This window comes from Coffea arabica, chromosome 10c, assembly GCF_036785885.1.
Source record: "Coffea arabica cultivar ET-39 chromosome 10c, Coffea Arabica ET-39 HiFi, whole genome shotgun sequence".
NCBI classification, from domain to species: domain Eukaryota; kingdom Viridiplantae; phylum Streptophyta; class Magnoliopsida; order Gentianales; family Rubiaceae; genus Coffea; species Coffea arabica.
In genome coordinates, this window is record NC_092329.1 from 4,703,463 (window position 1) to 4,717,375 (window position 13,913).

At 36.5% G+C, this 13,913-nt stretch overlaps 1 protein-coding gene and 1 pseudogene across 1 annotated transcript; one reads left to right on the plus strand and one right to left on the minus strand.

The window, feature by feature from the left end:
• The first annotated feature begins 657 nt into the window (after positions 1–657).
• Positions 658–3,592, plus strand: LOC113713569 (abscisic acid 8'-hydroxylase CYP707A1). Its single transcript, XM_027237322.2, has 9 exons — positions 658–992; positions 1,103–1,424; positions 1,551–1,700; positions 1,890–2,138; positions 2,287–2,376; positions 2,479–2,557; positions 2,726–2,832; positions 2,988–3,106; positions 3,270–3,592. Exons 1-9 carry the CDS (start codon positions 751–753, stop codon positions 3,367–3,369), a joined length of 1,458 nt encoding a protein of 485 aa, XP_027093123.1. The 5' UTR covers positions 658–750; the 3' UTR covers positions 3,370–3,592.
• A 1,802-nt stretch (positions 3,593–5,394) lies between these two features.
• Positions 5,395–8,284, minus strand: LOC113713356 (thioredoxin-like 4, chloroplastic; annotated as a pseudogene).
• Between the last annotated feature and the right edge of the window lie 5,629 nt (positions 8,285–13,913).

Sequence of the window (13,913 nt, forward strand, 5' to 3'; positions counted from 1 at the left end):
TTTCCCAGGGAGCTGTCTATATTAGGAATCACAAACTATGGTTGACCTAAATAAGGAAAACAACTAACCAGATAAATCAGAAAGGAAATCATTTGTGCACTATGAAATTTTAGATGCAAAATTATGATAAGGATTTCATCAATAATAATTATACTTGCCGTTACAATATGAAAATAAATCACATCACATACCAAGGTGTTATTCGGCTTACCATAATAATTCAAAGTAAAATACGAGACGTCAAGCTTATTGAGCACCTTCAAGTTAAGTTGAAACTCGAAATTTGGATTATTTTTAACGTACTTGACATTAAATTGAACTCGAGTTGAGTTATAATTAATTCACGTCAAGGTTGAGTCAGAGTTTTCACCGACCACGTTCACACCCTGTAGTACTCCTTTTTCTTCAAGAATAATCTATGTGATGCTCCATAGACTGTCAAAAGTTTTCCTTTTATGCTCAATAATCTAGAGGAATTAAAATGCTTCCATACACGAAAATTTGATTTTTCTTTAATTTCCTTAGTTGAGCAGGGTTCTAGCTGATCATTCTTATCTAAATAGTGCATATAAGCAGGAGCAAATCTTCTCTAAACTTTGTCCCCATCCTACCCACGCTTTTCTATATAAAGCACAACGTCCAGAGTCCAATTCAAACTCAGAATTGAATAGGCGGAAAGAAACATTTTAACTACAGCACCAAGAACAAAACTAACTTCCTCAACTGTTTCTGAGAGAGAGAGAGAGGGGGATGGAGCAAGGGCAAGTCTTTATACATATCTTCATCTGTCTCCTTACTCTCCTCTCTTGCATCCTTGTCCTGAAAGCCAAGAGAATATTTTCATACATGTCCTTAATCCTGAAAAAGGAGAAAGTAGTAACCTGGCGAAAGTCTAGGCTCCCTCCAGGCTCAATGGGGTGGCCTTGTATAGGAGAAACTCTGCAACTTTATTCTCAAGATCCCAACGTCTTTTTTACTGATAGACAAAGAAGGTTTCGTGTCATCAACTTTTGTACATTTTTGCATGATGATTATCTTGTTAATTTACTAAACACTGGATGGATGAGTGTAATTTCATCGAATTGGATGATTTCTGTTCCAGGTATGGAGAAGTCTTCAAGACTAACATTTTAGGTTGTCCTAGTGTGATGCTGGCTAGCCCTGACGCAGCTCGATTTGTGTTGGTGACTAAAGCTAACTTATTCAAGCCTACATATCCCAGGTGTAAGGAGGTTTTGATAGGCCCTTCCGCCCTGTTTTTCCACCAAGGAGATTACCACATGCGCCTGAGAAAGCTGGTGCAAAGCTCCTTATATCCTGAGGCTATTCGTAATCTTGTCAATGATGTTGAAGCTATTGCAATCGCTACGTTGGAGTCCGTTGCAGGGGGCCATGTTCTTAACACTTTTGATGAAATGAAAAGGGTTGGTATATCAGTAAAATCTCAATGATAGATTTTTAGGAGGACTGGAGAAAATAGATTTCCTGTTTTCCTCTGCATTATTGCTATCACTTTTCTTAATAAAATTACTTATGATTGAATTGTCCAGTACTCATTCGAAGTGGGCATTCTCGCTATTTTTGGTCATTTGGAAGCCCCACGTAAAGAAGCATTGAAGCAAAACTATAGCATTGTGGATAAAGGTTACAATTCTTTCCCAACAAAATTTCCTGGAACTCGTTACAGAAGGGCCTTACAGGTAAACAAACCATAGAAAATGTCATTGTCAATAGGACATTATTGTGCCACTACATTAGTGAAAGTGACGTGTTAAAACAGTTAACTGCATCGATCATGTTATATCCTTTCAAATGATCTATACTGTCTTTGTTAGTAATTGGAAACTTACCAATTTGTACTATCAATTGGCTGTTTTTGCCCTTTGAAGGCAAGGAAAAGGCTAAGTGAAATCCTCAGCACGATCATAAGTGAAAGGAAGGAACAAAGAACACCTGAGAAAGACCTGTTGGGATGTCTTCTGAATTACAAAGATGAAAATGGTGAAGTCCTGAAGGAGGATCAGATTGCAGATAACATCATTGGTGTTCTATTTGCCGCCCAGGATACTACAGCCAGTGTCATGACATGGATAGTCAAGTACCTCCACGATAACCCGAAACTTCTGAAGGCTGTAAAGGTGCATTCCAGAATATCGTCACATTTTCTTTTCTACTAAAAGGGAAATAAAAGGAGCCCCTCATTGTCCATTCGCTGTGTCTTGGACTTAAACTTTGATATTAGGGACACTGTCATGATTGCATTCAATGTCTAAAATGTCTGTGCAGGCCGAACAGAAGGCTATCTACCAATCAAATACCAAAGAACATTGTCAGTTGACATGGGCTCAGACTAGAGAGATGCCATTAACTTACAAGGTATATGAGAATGTGCAAATGGGGTCCCTTTTTTTTTCCCACTTTTTCTTTACCTCTTATGAAGTTGGAATAACTGTATTTGGTAACAATGTGTGCCCTCAGGTCATCTTAGAGAGCTTAAGAATTGCAAGCATTATATCTTTCACATTTAGGGAAGCAGTAGCTGATGTAGAGTACAAAGGTAAAGCTTATAGGAAGTGAATTATTTTCTAGCAACTAATTGATCTGGGATTAAAGTATGATTTCTGGGTTTGAGTCAGAGTTCTCCTTTTCTAGATGAAAATGTTTATATATACACTTCTTTTCTGACGAAAGATGTGGAGGAACTGAAAACTCATGATTATGTCAGGGTACCTTATTCCAAAAGGTTGGAAGGTAATGCCTTTGTTCAGGAATATTCATCACAATCAAGAATTCTTTACTGAACCCCAGAGATTTGATGCTTCAAGATTTGAGGTACAGAATCAGAATTTATTTGGCCAAACTCCCAAATGCAAAACGTCTAAAGATCTTTCCTTAAAGCGCCAATTTACTTGGTCCAGATTTTGCATAAGTAACAGCTAACAAGATCAAGATCCTGTTCTAAAATGCCCTGTGTTGCACTCGTATAGGTTGCCCCAAAGCCCAACACTTTTATGCCATTTGGCAGCGGAGCACACGCCTGTCCTGGTAATGAGCTTGCAAAGCTGGAAATGCTCGTACTGATCCACCACCTAGTCTCCAAGTTCAGGTTTTTTTTTTGCCAAATCTTGCACAAAAAAAAAAGCCACCTTATCTAAGAATGACCAATGGTAGTATAATGATATACCGGTATTACTAGCAGTTATGTTCGAGTTGAGTGCTCGACGATTTTTTACGGGAATTTTCAGTGGGTCGTTGTTTGTGTATTGTAGGTGGGAAGTGGTGGGATCTAATAATGGAGTTCAGTATGGTCCATTTCCGGTCCCTCTGCGTGGACTCCCAACCAGATTATGGAAAGAATCTACCGCCTAGCACCAAAGGACAAGAAGGAGCAGCCTGGCTTCTTGCGACGGCACATCCATCCCCTTCATCGAATTTTATCAATTAGATTCAGTTAGTACAAGGAAATTCTCTCTAACTCTATCCCATCGCAAAGGAAATCGGGAATAGATTAAAGATCTCCCATTTTCTTTCAATGATGACAAGTTATGTTCTTCATTCTCATTTCTCAATCAAGAATTTCATTTTACATCTCTCCCTTACTTTGCCTACTTTTACAGATTGCAACTTGTGCCCATTTTACATTGGAAGAATCTTGAATTCGATAAAGAGCTAACCTTCGAAACAAAAGAGGGTAGACTTTCATTTCAGGAATCATTCCTTTTACACTGTCTCGGCATTGTTATCCTATTGCGTTTGTGCGCTCGAAATTTGATTTGAGCCCTCTTGTTTGTTCGGGTAGAATAGATCATATAATGTTCTTGTTTTTTTCGACGTGTGTCTAGCTCCATGCTATAAAGTTCTTCACTTGAGGATACAAAGGTACCCAAGTGTTTATAGTCTCATTGGTTTCTGTAAAGGGGATGCGGCCGTCAGCTGTAAGGCACAATCTAAAAGCGTCCTGCCTTTACTTTGTTGACCAAAACCAGGCTCGGCCAGATTATGCACAATGCTAAACTGTGGCTGCTAGAGCTTTGTAATTGTATTCGAGAAGAGTAATGTGAATTTTCAGTTTAGTGGCTCTACTGATGATATTACACAACGGTTGTGGTCCAAAGTCAGAGCTCTTAGTCTCTGGAGATATCAGATTCCTTAACTCTGCTTGATTGCCATCCCAGTTCAACAATCCATAATGTTCCTCTGTCTAATGGTCAAGCCTCGACTTATCTATGATATCGTCAAGGCCTCAAAATATTCTTAGGATCATGAATTCCAACTTCCAAGCAAGCCAATGACCTTAAAAGGTTCTTCTTTGCGCGTAAATCTTAGTCTCCACATAGCGCTGCTCATTTTCACCATGCATGTACATATTTTAAGCTGCTCTTAAGTACACAATACTGGTGATACCAAAATTTTGAACTTATAGTTTTTGAACACTACAAAAAGGAAAATGAAACTTTGAACTTATAGTTTTTGAACACTACAAAAAGGAAAATGAAACTTCTCAGAGGGGTAATTTAGTGCATAACCTATAGCATAAACAGATAACCAACGAATGTTTAGTAAATCATTCTAGTGAGACAGGTGCTGCTGTTCTTTTCTCTGCCTCCAGATATGAAGACTGGCAAGAATAAGATGTCTCCAGCATTTTATGCTGGAGTTCAACTAGTCTTTGAATTAATCTGAAGCAACTTGTTCAGATGTTTGATGTTATACACATATAATGATTTTCATCAAGAACAATGGCCAATGTCTTCAAAACTGTTTAGAGTCTCTTTAATATTTCCCGTGGAAACTTCTCAAAGGACTAAGCAGATATGTACTGGTTAACAAAACTTCAACTAGAAGGTGATTGAGAGGTTCAGATGCTCATCATTCAGTCCCAAATAAGGAAGATCTTCTCAACGGTATGCAGAGGTTCATTTCCTCTTCCCCTACCTCAGATAAAACAGCTTCCTGTCATTAGCACCTCCACCGGAACTTCTTAGTAAATATCAAGTGAGCACCTATTCATCCAACTCAAAACCAATTGGTAATGAGTGGAGCTTTTGTTAATAGTTTGAAAGTCCTTAGGCATGTCGGATGCTGTCCCTTGACATCAAAGGACCCTACTATTCCCAGAGACCATATACCAACGTTTTCTGGAATGTGTCATCTTAAGATACGCTTTTCTTTTTCCTTTTTTTTCCCAAGAGAGAAAGCATCTTCTCTGCGGTGAGAATGGATTCTGTTAACTGAAATGAATTTCATGATCAACTAAATCATCTGAGTTTCAGATGTCTTGGGGGGCTTTTTTCACTATTATTTTCCCTTCAAGTGCTTCTTTCATTCGCATCGTCAAGCTCAAGTTCCTCTAAAGACAAGTGTATTTGCCTAGGCAGAATGTAACCACAGGCATAGCAGAACAAATAGGCTGTTGCTTTATTTTCCAGGCACATTACGCAAGTAGATTAGAGATTCACTTTGCCTCCTACACTATTTACCTTACAAATACAAGACTCTGAAATATAATGTTGCAGCTGTAGCGGGTAACAAGAAAAGTATAGGAGTCTTCTTGTGCCCAGATATGGATACCAACATGCACATGTGAAAGTATTTTTTCAGAGCCTACCCAGATTAGCTAAAGCATCTTCACTAGGTGCACTGGTGTATTTAAGAATGGCTGCCAGTATCCTTTCTTTGTCTCTGGTTTGCAAAGGCCTCCAACAGCGTTCCATTCTTGTAAAAGTGGAAAAGGGGCACTGACTGCATGAAATAGGTGAAGGCTGTTAGAGAAGTTTGCGTATGGTAAAGTGCTCCAACTGCAAGGAGAGATGTGAAATTTTCCATTTTGGATAATGATGCAGTTGAATGTAATCATAATGTTCCCTCAAACAAAGATGAACAAGCTTTGTTTGTCCTCAGATTTTTCAACACTAGTGGCAAATGTAACTGAAATGTTTTAAACCTGATTTGATGCTTCCAACTACTAAGTTCACATCCAAACTCATGAATTACAAGAAAACTGTCTTAAAACAATATACCCTTATTCGCAGTCGTTCAGCAACCTCAGATTCTTCATCATATTCATTTATTACCTGCAGAAGCTATCACAAATAAGTACTCTAATTTGATTGAATTGGATAGAAAAATGCAAAATATTCATGCTGTTGCTTACCGATTTTAACCTTTTCTCAAAAAACTAAACACTTACTTTTTCTAAACTTATTGGAAGCAGCATTAACGTGCAAAATGTATTCTCAAGTTATAAATACTAAGCAGCTATATATCTGGTAAGCATCTTTCATGTTTATCAACAATGTTCTTTACCTTTTGAAATCAAGTAAAACAAAATAAACTACAAGGTTGAAAAAATTGCTCACATTGTGCTTCAAGAATATAACTGGTGCCTCTTGATCACCAGATCCCTTACATAATTTAGCAAAACCTTGCTCTATGTACTTGCAACTGCCACAAGAAGTCCGGTAGAAGTCTACAACAACTAAAGTATTTGTTTTCTCGGCCTTTTCAAGGATTTGGAAGAATTCTTCATTGGTTTGGAATTCCTTCACACAATCAACAGGGCAAAGCTCATCATCTTCATCAGATAATTCTTCATCATTTTCACTAGTTGCAGCCTTGGTTTTTATAGATCGAATCGTGCTATTTGGGGTCGATAGGACCAAATCTGTATGTCTACATGAAAATCTTGGATTCATAGGACATAATTCTGCAATTTTCCTCTCTAATAATGGATTGGAAACAATTTGAATTGCTCTTATTAGATGCCTGTGAGGTTGCCCACCAGAACTGGAAGAGACAGCCTGGCAAAACACTCCCAGCTTTTGCATGGCAGCATACAGCAATTCTTCGAAAAAGAACCGTACAATTCATCCAACAGGTGAAGTTTTCTTGAGGGAATCCTTTGGCCTCCCGAAACTTTAGTCATGCCTGGCAGCTGGCATATCAGCACCCGTTATATGCTTCATCTTTTAACTTGCTTCCAGATTTTTTAACATGCAGGTACCTTTCAGAGAAATAACAAAAATCAAGCAGCTGACCATGAATCACATCATGCTCAAGCAATACCATTGGTCGGGCCAATTAAGGGGGTTTCAAAGACAAAAGTACGAAGAAGATATATAACCTACCACGGCTGAAAATTTTTTAGGGGGAATACAAGAATGCAGCTAGTTTGCATAGTTAGAAAAGTGAAACAAATGGTACCATATTGACAGAAAAAAGTAGACTATCAAGCGTAATTTCGCGTTGGGAAAACCGAGCAGAAATATAAATAGTAGTACAAACTAAGTTTTCCTTCACGTAAAAAAGTACAAGAAAATGGAGAGACAGCAGAACAAGATTAGACTCGTATAAATGGTCACATTCACATATGCAGCCCCATCAGTTTTAAAGCAGTTCGCATTTGGAACTCTATAACTTCTATCCTTGCATCGCAAATCTGCGAGTATATTAATCTTCTTTTTGATTGATAGAAATTTCATTGCATAACATATTGCACAAAACATAATGATTTTAGGTCAGAATAACGTCTAAACAGCAGGAAATGCTAAGTTTCAATTATATCCGTCCCCTTAAATTTTAGACCCTTGGGCGATATTTTTGCCATCAGAGTTCAAAACAGAAACATAACACGTTGGCTCTCATATAAAAGCAATATTGTGGTCTTGCACATGAAGATATGAATGAAGACTGCAATTATCAAAGTAGAAACAAGATGGGTTTCATGTAAGCTCCACTATGCATGCGATTCATCAAAACTGAAGCCAGTTTAATCCACTTATAGCATCTAGAAACATCAACGTCCAGCCCCGTTTCTCTTTTTATCAATTTACCAGGCAAAAGCATCAGTTCAAATGTTCAATACAAACAAGCATAACAGGGTCTAGCAAATAAAGCTCGAACTCGATATAAAAACCACTGCAGAAAACAGCCGAGAGAAAATAATAGATTTGAGCAGAAATTACCACTTACCAGTTCTATCTCTCCTTTTCAGTTTGCGCGCGAGATCAACAAAGGAGTAGCAGTACTTGATTACCAGAAATTGTTAACTATTTGTTCTTTATTTTTGTTTTCGGATAAGATAAATACGATTGGCCAATATCACTTGCACGTTGTAATTTCAACTACTACTGCAATGGCTAGTCAATCAGACAATGCTTGGAAAGTCTATTTTGCAATTTGCCACCTCGTTTGTACTTGTTTTCTCAATCAATCCCACGAATGTTTCTTTTGACCACCCTTTTTTTCCACCTGGGATCCTCGGTAGGGATGGCAACGGGGCGGGGTTGGGGCGGGGGTCCCCTCCCCCGTCCCCCGCCCCGTTGCCTATTAGTTCCCCCGTCCCCCGCCCCGTCCCCCGCCTCCTGCTCCCCCGCCCCGCCCCGCCCCCGCCCCGTTTCCCCCGCGGGTGCCCCCGCGGGGTTAATACAATTTTATTATATAATTTTATTATAATTAAATTTTAATAAATAATCAAGTACTAAAATATCAACGCATCACCAAATTATTATTCATTGTAATTTTACAATTGAAACTCATAAAAACAATCAAACAGAAGTTATTTGAATACAATCCAATATGATGAAATAAATATAACTAAAATAGTCAAGTTTTCACTTTTAGTACAAATGCAATCACTAATTCATTATTGTGTTTGTGCTTTTTTTTTAGAAAAAAGTGTTATTCTATTAAGTGTAATTAGAAATTTAGTATAAATATATTAGTAAATTTAGTATAACTAATTAATAAATTCTATTAGTAAACATGTAGAATTATTCATATAATTGATAATATCAATTATATTACATAAACTAACATACATTATATAATATATCTAACTAATAATATCATTATCATAAGTTTATAACTAATTAACTTACATGTTATATATAATTATATATATTTTTATATTTTTTTTTGTTTTGCGGGGGGCGGGGCGGGGGATGGGGCGGGGGTATACTCCCCCGCCCCCCGCCCCGTTTCTAAGCGGGGGGAAAAAATTCCCCCCCGCCCCCGCCCCACCCCCCGCCCCAACCCCCGCCCCGAGAGCCCCCCGCGGGCACCCGCCCCCATTGCCATCCCTAATCCTCGGTGACAAAGTTTTCTATGTCAACTCAATGTCACCTATAATATTTTGCCAAGTGCCCTGTTATTATTTGCACTTTAATTTTCTAATAATTCAACTGGTTTTATTTAACACAAGTTTTTTTTATTCTCTAAAACTTTGAACCAAACCAAACCAACCGGTCTAATTCCATTCATCATTGATTGCCTTCGAACAAAATTGCACAGGAACTCTTTTTGATGTTGATTGCTTTGAAAAAGCCAAAAAGAGAAAATTCCCTGAAACTAGTGTGCTGAAAATTCCGAAATGGTGACTTGCACCGCTGCTGGAAATTCTTTCAGCTATATTGTTGGCTGATTCCGATGAGCTCCACACTTCAACGACGTCATCCTTTTGATTCCTCCACCAGCTCCGCCAATTAAGAAAGATAACACTGCTCCAAGTAAATGTACCTTCTCTCAAAGGAGGACGTAAATCTGGTGCCCAGTTTTGCAGTTCCCGGCTGATGCCCAATTGAATAGCACCAACCTGACCTGCTCCGAGGAGTGCCCAATAGCAATTAGCTGATAACAAAAGAAAATTGCTAAAGTTGAATTGAATCATCAAATAACTCGTCCTAGGCAGGTAGAATGATTCCACACACAGCTTGCATGATTAAGGAACCACGTGGTTTTAAATTTGCTCGAAAAATTAATCCCACGGTAAGGACTAAAACCTCAAACACCACCAACCAACCTCCCAAAAGAGACCCCCAAAAAAAAGCAATAATAATCAAAGAAGAAAGACTGAAGCAGAGCTAAGTTACATCAAAGAAACACTGGGGTTTCATTGGTTATCAAAGAGCCGCAGACATAGCCGCCGAAAGCTTTAATTTGAGGACTTCCTGAATAGGTCTTGTCAATTTGCTTCAACAGTCGAAGGCTACAGTTTTAGCTTATTAGGCAACGGTTGAAGCTTTCAGGGACTTTTTCACTTTTTGACTTTGTTCAAAGCAATCAACGATGAAAAGGTTTGGACTTTGGAGGCACTTTTGTTTAGGGTTATCTTTTTCTTTTTCCTAAAGCAATCGATCTTGAGTGGTTGCTGTACAAAAGTATTGGTAATGGAATTAGATCGGTTGGTTTGGTTTGATTCAAAGTTTTAGAGGATAGAAAAAACTTGTGTTAAACCAAACCAGTTGAATTATTAGAAAATTAAAGTGTAAATAATAACAGGACACTTGGCAAAATATTATAGGTAGCATTGGGTTGGCATAGAAAACTTTGTCACCGAGGATCCCAAGTGCTTTTTTTCCCTCCTTTTGTGGTAGAAGCAAGAGTTACGTTTCTTTCAACTGAATACTAGACATTACCATTACTCCGTTGCCACGAGCTGTTTGGATAGGATATTATTTGGAATAATATTTTAAAAAAATACTATATATGTTTTGTAATATAATATATATGAGATAAGATAGTGATTAAAAAATAAAATAATTAAAAATATATTTATGAGCCAACCAAATATTAATTTTACAAATAAAATTATATTCAAACAAAACGTATACTAACACTAGGAACTTTCGAAGCTCCATGAGACAATAAAAATTTGAATATTCAGTTTAAGGCTGTATACAAATCAAGCCGCTTGCGAGCCGCTCGAATACGAGTTCGACTCGAGCTCGAATTCAAAAACATTAAATTCGTTCGCGAGTTCGATTACACATTTATTTTTTATTTTAATAGTACAATTTCATATATATCCATATTATTTTATTATTTATTAAGAAAAATTATTTTTTAAAAATATTTATTTTTTATTTTTTAAAAATAAAATAATTATTATTTTTTTATTTTTTAAACTCGAGTTCGAACTTGATATTTTGAGCTCATCGAGCTCAAGCTTTATAAAATTAACTGAATGTTAGACTCGATTAGATCAAAACTCGAATCGACTCGACTTGTTTGCACCTCTAATTCGATTTACTTTATAGAGAGCACTTATCACTCTCATTTGAGTTAGTCTATGATGCATGTGATCCATATGTGGATTGTAAATGCCAAGAAATCTCATGCCCTTTAGCATGATGCTTGAAAAATCAAGAAAACGTCACACTCGAATAGTAATATTGTGATTTGTAACCATTATGTTTATATATATGTATATACTGCTAATTCATCTAAAATTACCAATGAGCATGAGACTCTTCTACTTTTTTTTTTGGTCGATACGATAGCTTCCTACACTATGGGGAAGGGAGGGCCTGAAGAGGTTTTGAGATATTCCGGAGGGGACTAAATCATCACCGGACCAGATGAGTGCACTACTTACATATCACTTATTGTTCTAACAATTGTTGCAAAAACCTTTGGTTTTCGTGAAAGAAGAGAAACGAAGGGGACAAGGGGCCCAAACGGTTATCAGGAAATCCGTTCAGGATAGTTTTGTGTAAAATGCACACGACGTAACTCTATCTGTACACGGCGTAACTCACTTTCAATAACGTATAATTATAAAATAAAATTTTGTGTGCTTCACACATGATATGAAAAACGAAATATAAGATGAAATCTAGATCTTACTTTTTTTTTTTGACCAAATCTTGACCATGAACTTTCAGGGAAGCAGCTGTTCCTGCCCCTCTTCGGGAGGAAAAAGATAGCAAAAGAAAACAATTAAATGGATAGGCTCAGTAGTGAGTACTGATTGTTCTTCCCAGCCCATATTGTTATGGTCATACAAGCCCATCTTCCCAGGAAATATAGACCAAAAAAAAAAAAAAACCGCGATCTTACAATTTAACTTTAGCATTTGAAGAACGGAAAATATCAACATGGGTTTGACCTTTTGGATATAAGCATTGGAGTCATTTCAATTACTGTTTTTGGTTTTCTTTTCTAGGCATATTTTCCGTTTGGATTACTGTTTTCTGAAACCTCTATAGAAAAATGTCTTATAACAATTTGATATATATAAGATAAAAAATGTAATTAAAAAATGAATTCACGAAAAACGTAAAAAATATAGCCATTTTTTGCTTTTGCTTCTTAGGAAATTTACTAATTATAGCTGAACTTGAGATTCTTATAATCTAAATTTGCGTACAAATGAGTCGAATTAACTCATGAATGCTCATAAATTCACTCGAATCAACTTAATATTAATTAAACTCGAGTCCATTGAGCAGCTTGATTAAGGACTCGAATAGGATTGCAAGCCAGTTGATTGAATAAAGTCGAGCTAAGTACTCTTTAAAACTTCAGCCTGATTAGTCCACCAAGCAAATTGGAATAAAATTCTAATCGAGTTGGGTTCAACTAAAACATCAAATGGCTTAATCCTTGTTGCCATCGCAATTCTCAACCCATTCTACTTATACATTATAAGTCTAAAAACTTTTAGCAGAAAACAATCAATGGGAATTGCGAGATATATTAAAGGATAATTTCAGAAACCTCTCCTGAGGTTTCATGAAATATCACCTAACTCTTCTAAGGTTTTCAAAATATTGCTCAGCACCCTTGAAATGAGGGTGGAATCATATGCTAATATCAAATGTGAAGAATTATCAATAATACCTTCATATTTAAATTTTCTAAACTTGTTTTTCTTTCTCTAAATTTCGTGCTTTAACAATGTCTATACATACATAAATACATTCATATATATATATATATAATTGAATTGCAAATGTTAATGAAATATAGGATTTAATCCATAAAATATTCAACACATTTGAAGAAAAATAGCTACAGGTTCCTTTTTTTTTTACCTTTTTTGTGTTTAACAACTATGTTTATCTATTATTTATTTATTTGCTACTATTCATGTAGAGCTAGAGAGAAATTAAGTAATTGAAACTCCAGACCCTGCTGGTTTTCAAATTCTGGCTTTTCATTTTTATAATAAAATTTTCATCTTTCACACCCATATAAAAAGTCAGTCTAGTTTGAGTAAATTTTTTGTATGATATTACAGTTGAATTTCATCTATTGTTGAGTTTTTTTGCTAAAATGTACGAGTTTTACATGCTAATTGTTTCAACACTATGGAGGATTTTATTTGTAGAAATAGTTTAAATAATAGTATTTGCTTTTACTGTCTCTCTCTCCCGTAGAAGTAACTATTGATCATAACATAAATCATTATCAATTTTCATCCTCTCACTTTTGAGATGGTTTCAATTTAGTACTTTTTCCTTGGTTTGTAAAATTATCAATTTTTTATAACCTAAGGGTATTAAGGGCACTAAAATAGTCTTTCTCCTCAAACATGAATTTTTTAATATTACTTTTGATTAGAAAGGTTGACAATGTTACTAAAATGTGAATTCGAGGGAGATTTTGAAAACCTCAAGAAAACTAAAGTGATATTTCATTTCAGGGGAGGTTTCTGAAATTATCCCATATATTAAGCAGTAAACCACAAAGTCGGCTTGTTGGACCAGTCGTACCTGTCTGTATGTCCATTTCTATCTACCTTGTATATAAGAAGAAAGCCAAGTAACTGTAGCAATCTATCTTTTTGACACATGTATGACATATATTTTTGACAAGTGGAATAGTTCGGGCACCTACGAGCTGCAACCTACCGCATTTTCCGTTACAGGCCACTACAGGGATGACAATCATGGGTTTAGATACTGCCCAGGCAGTTGGGACTTGAGGGTTCAAGATTACTTTACACCACATGCGCTGCATCGTAGTATTGGGCCTCAAAGCAAAACAGAAACCCCCAATTTAATTCCTCAAGAATACGGAGGGAATAAAGGGAAAAGAAAAAAGATTAATCTTTCCTACACTAATAGTGTATATACCGTCAGCATTGAATGAATGACAACTATGTAAATTTTGAATTTAAAATTTAACTT

Coding starts and splice junctions, on each gene's coding strand:
- LOC113713569 (XM_027237322.2), top strand. CDS start 751: ATGGAGCAAGGGCAAGTCTTTATACATATCTTCATCTGTCTCCTTACT. Junction 993..1,102: donor TTTACTGATAGACAAAGAAG/GTTTCGTGTCAT, acceptor TTTCTGTTCCAG/GTATGGAGAAGTCTTCAAGA. Junction 2,377..2,478: donor AGATGCCATTAACTTACAAG/GTATATGAGAAT, acceptor GTGTGCCCTCAG/GTCATCTTAGAGAGCTTAAG.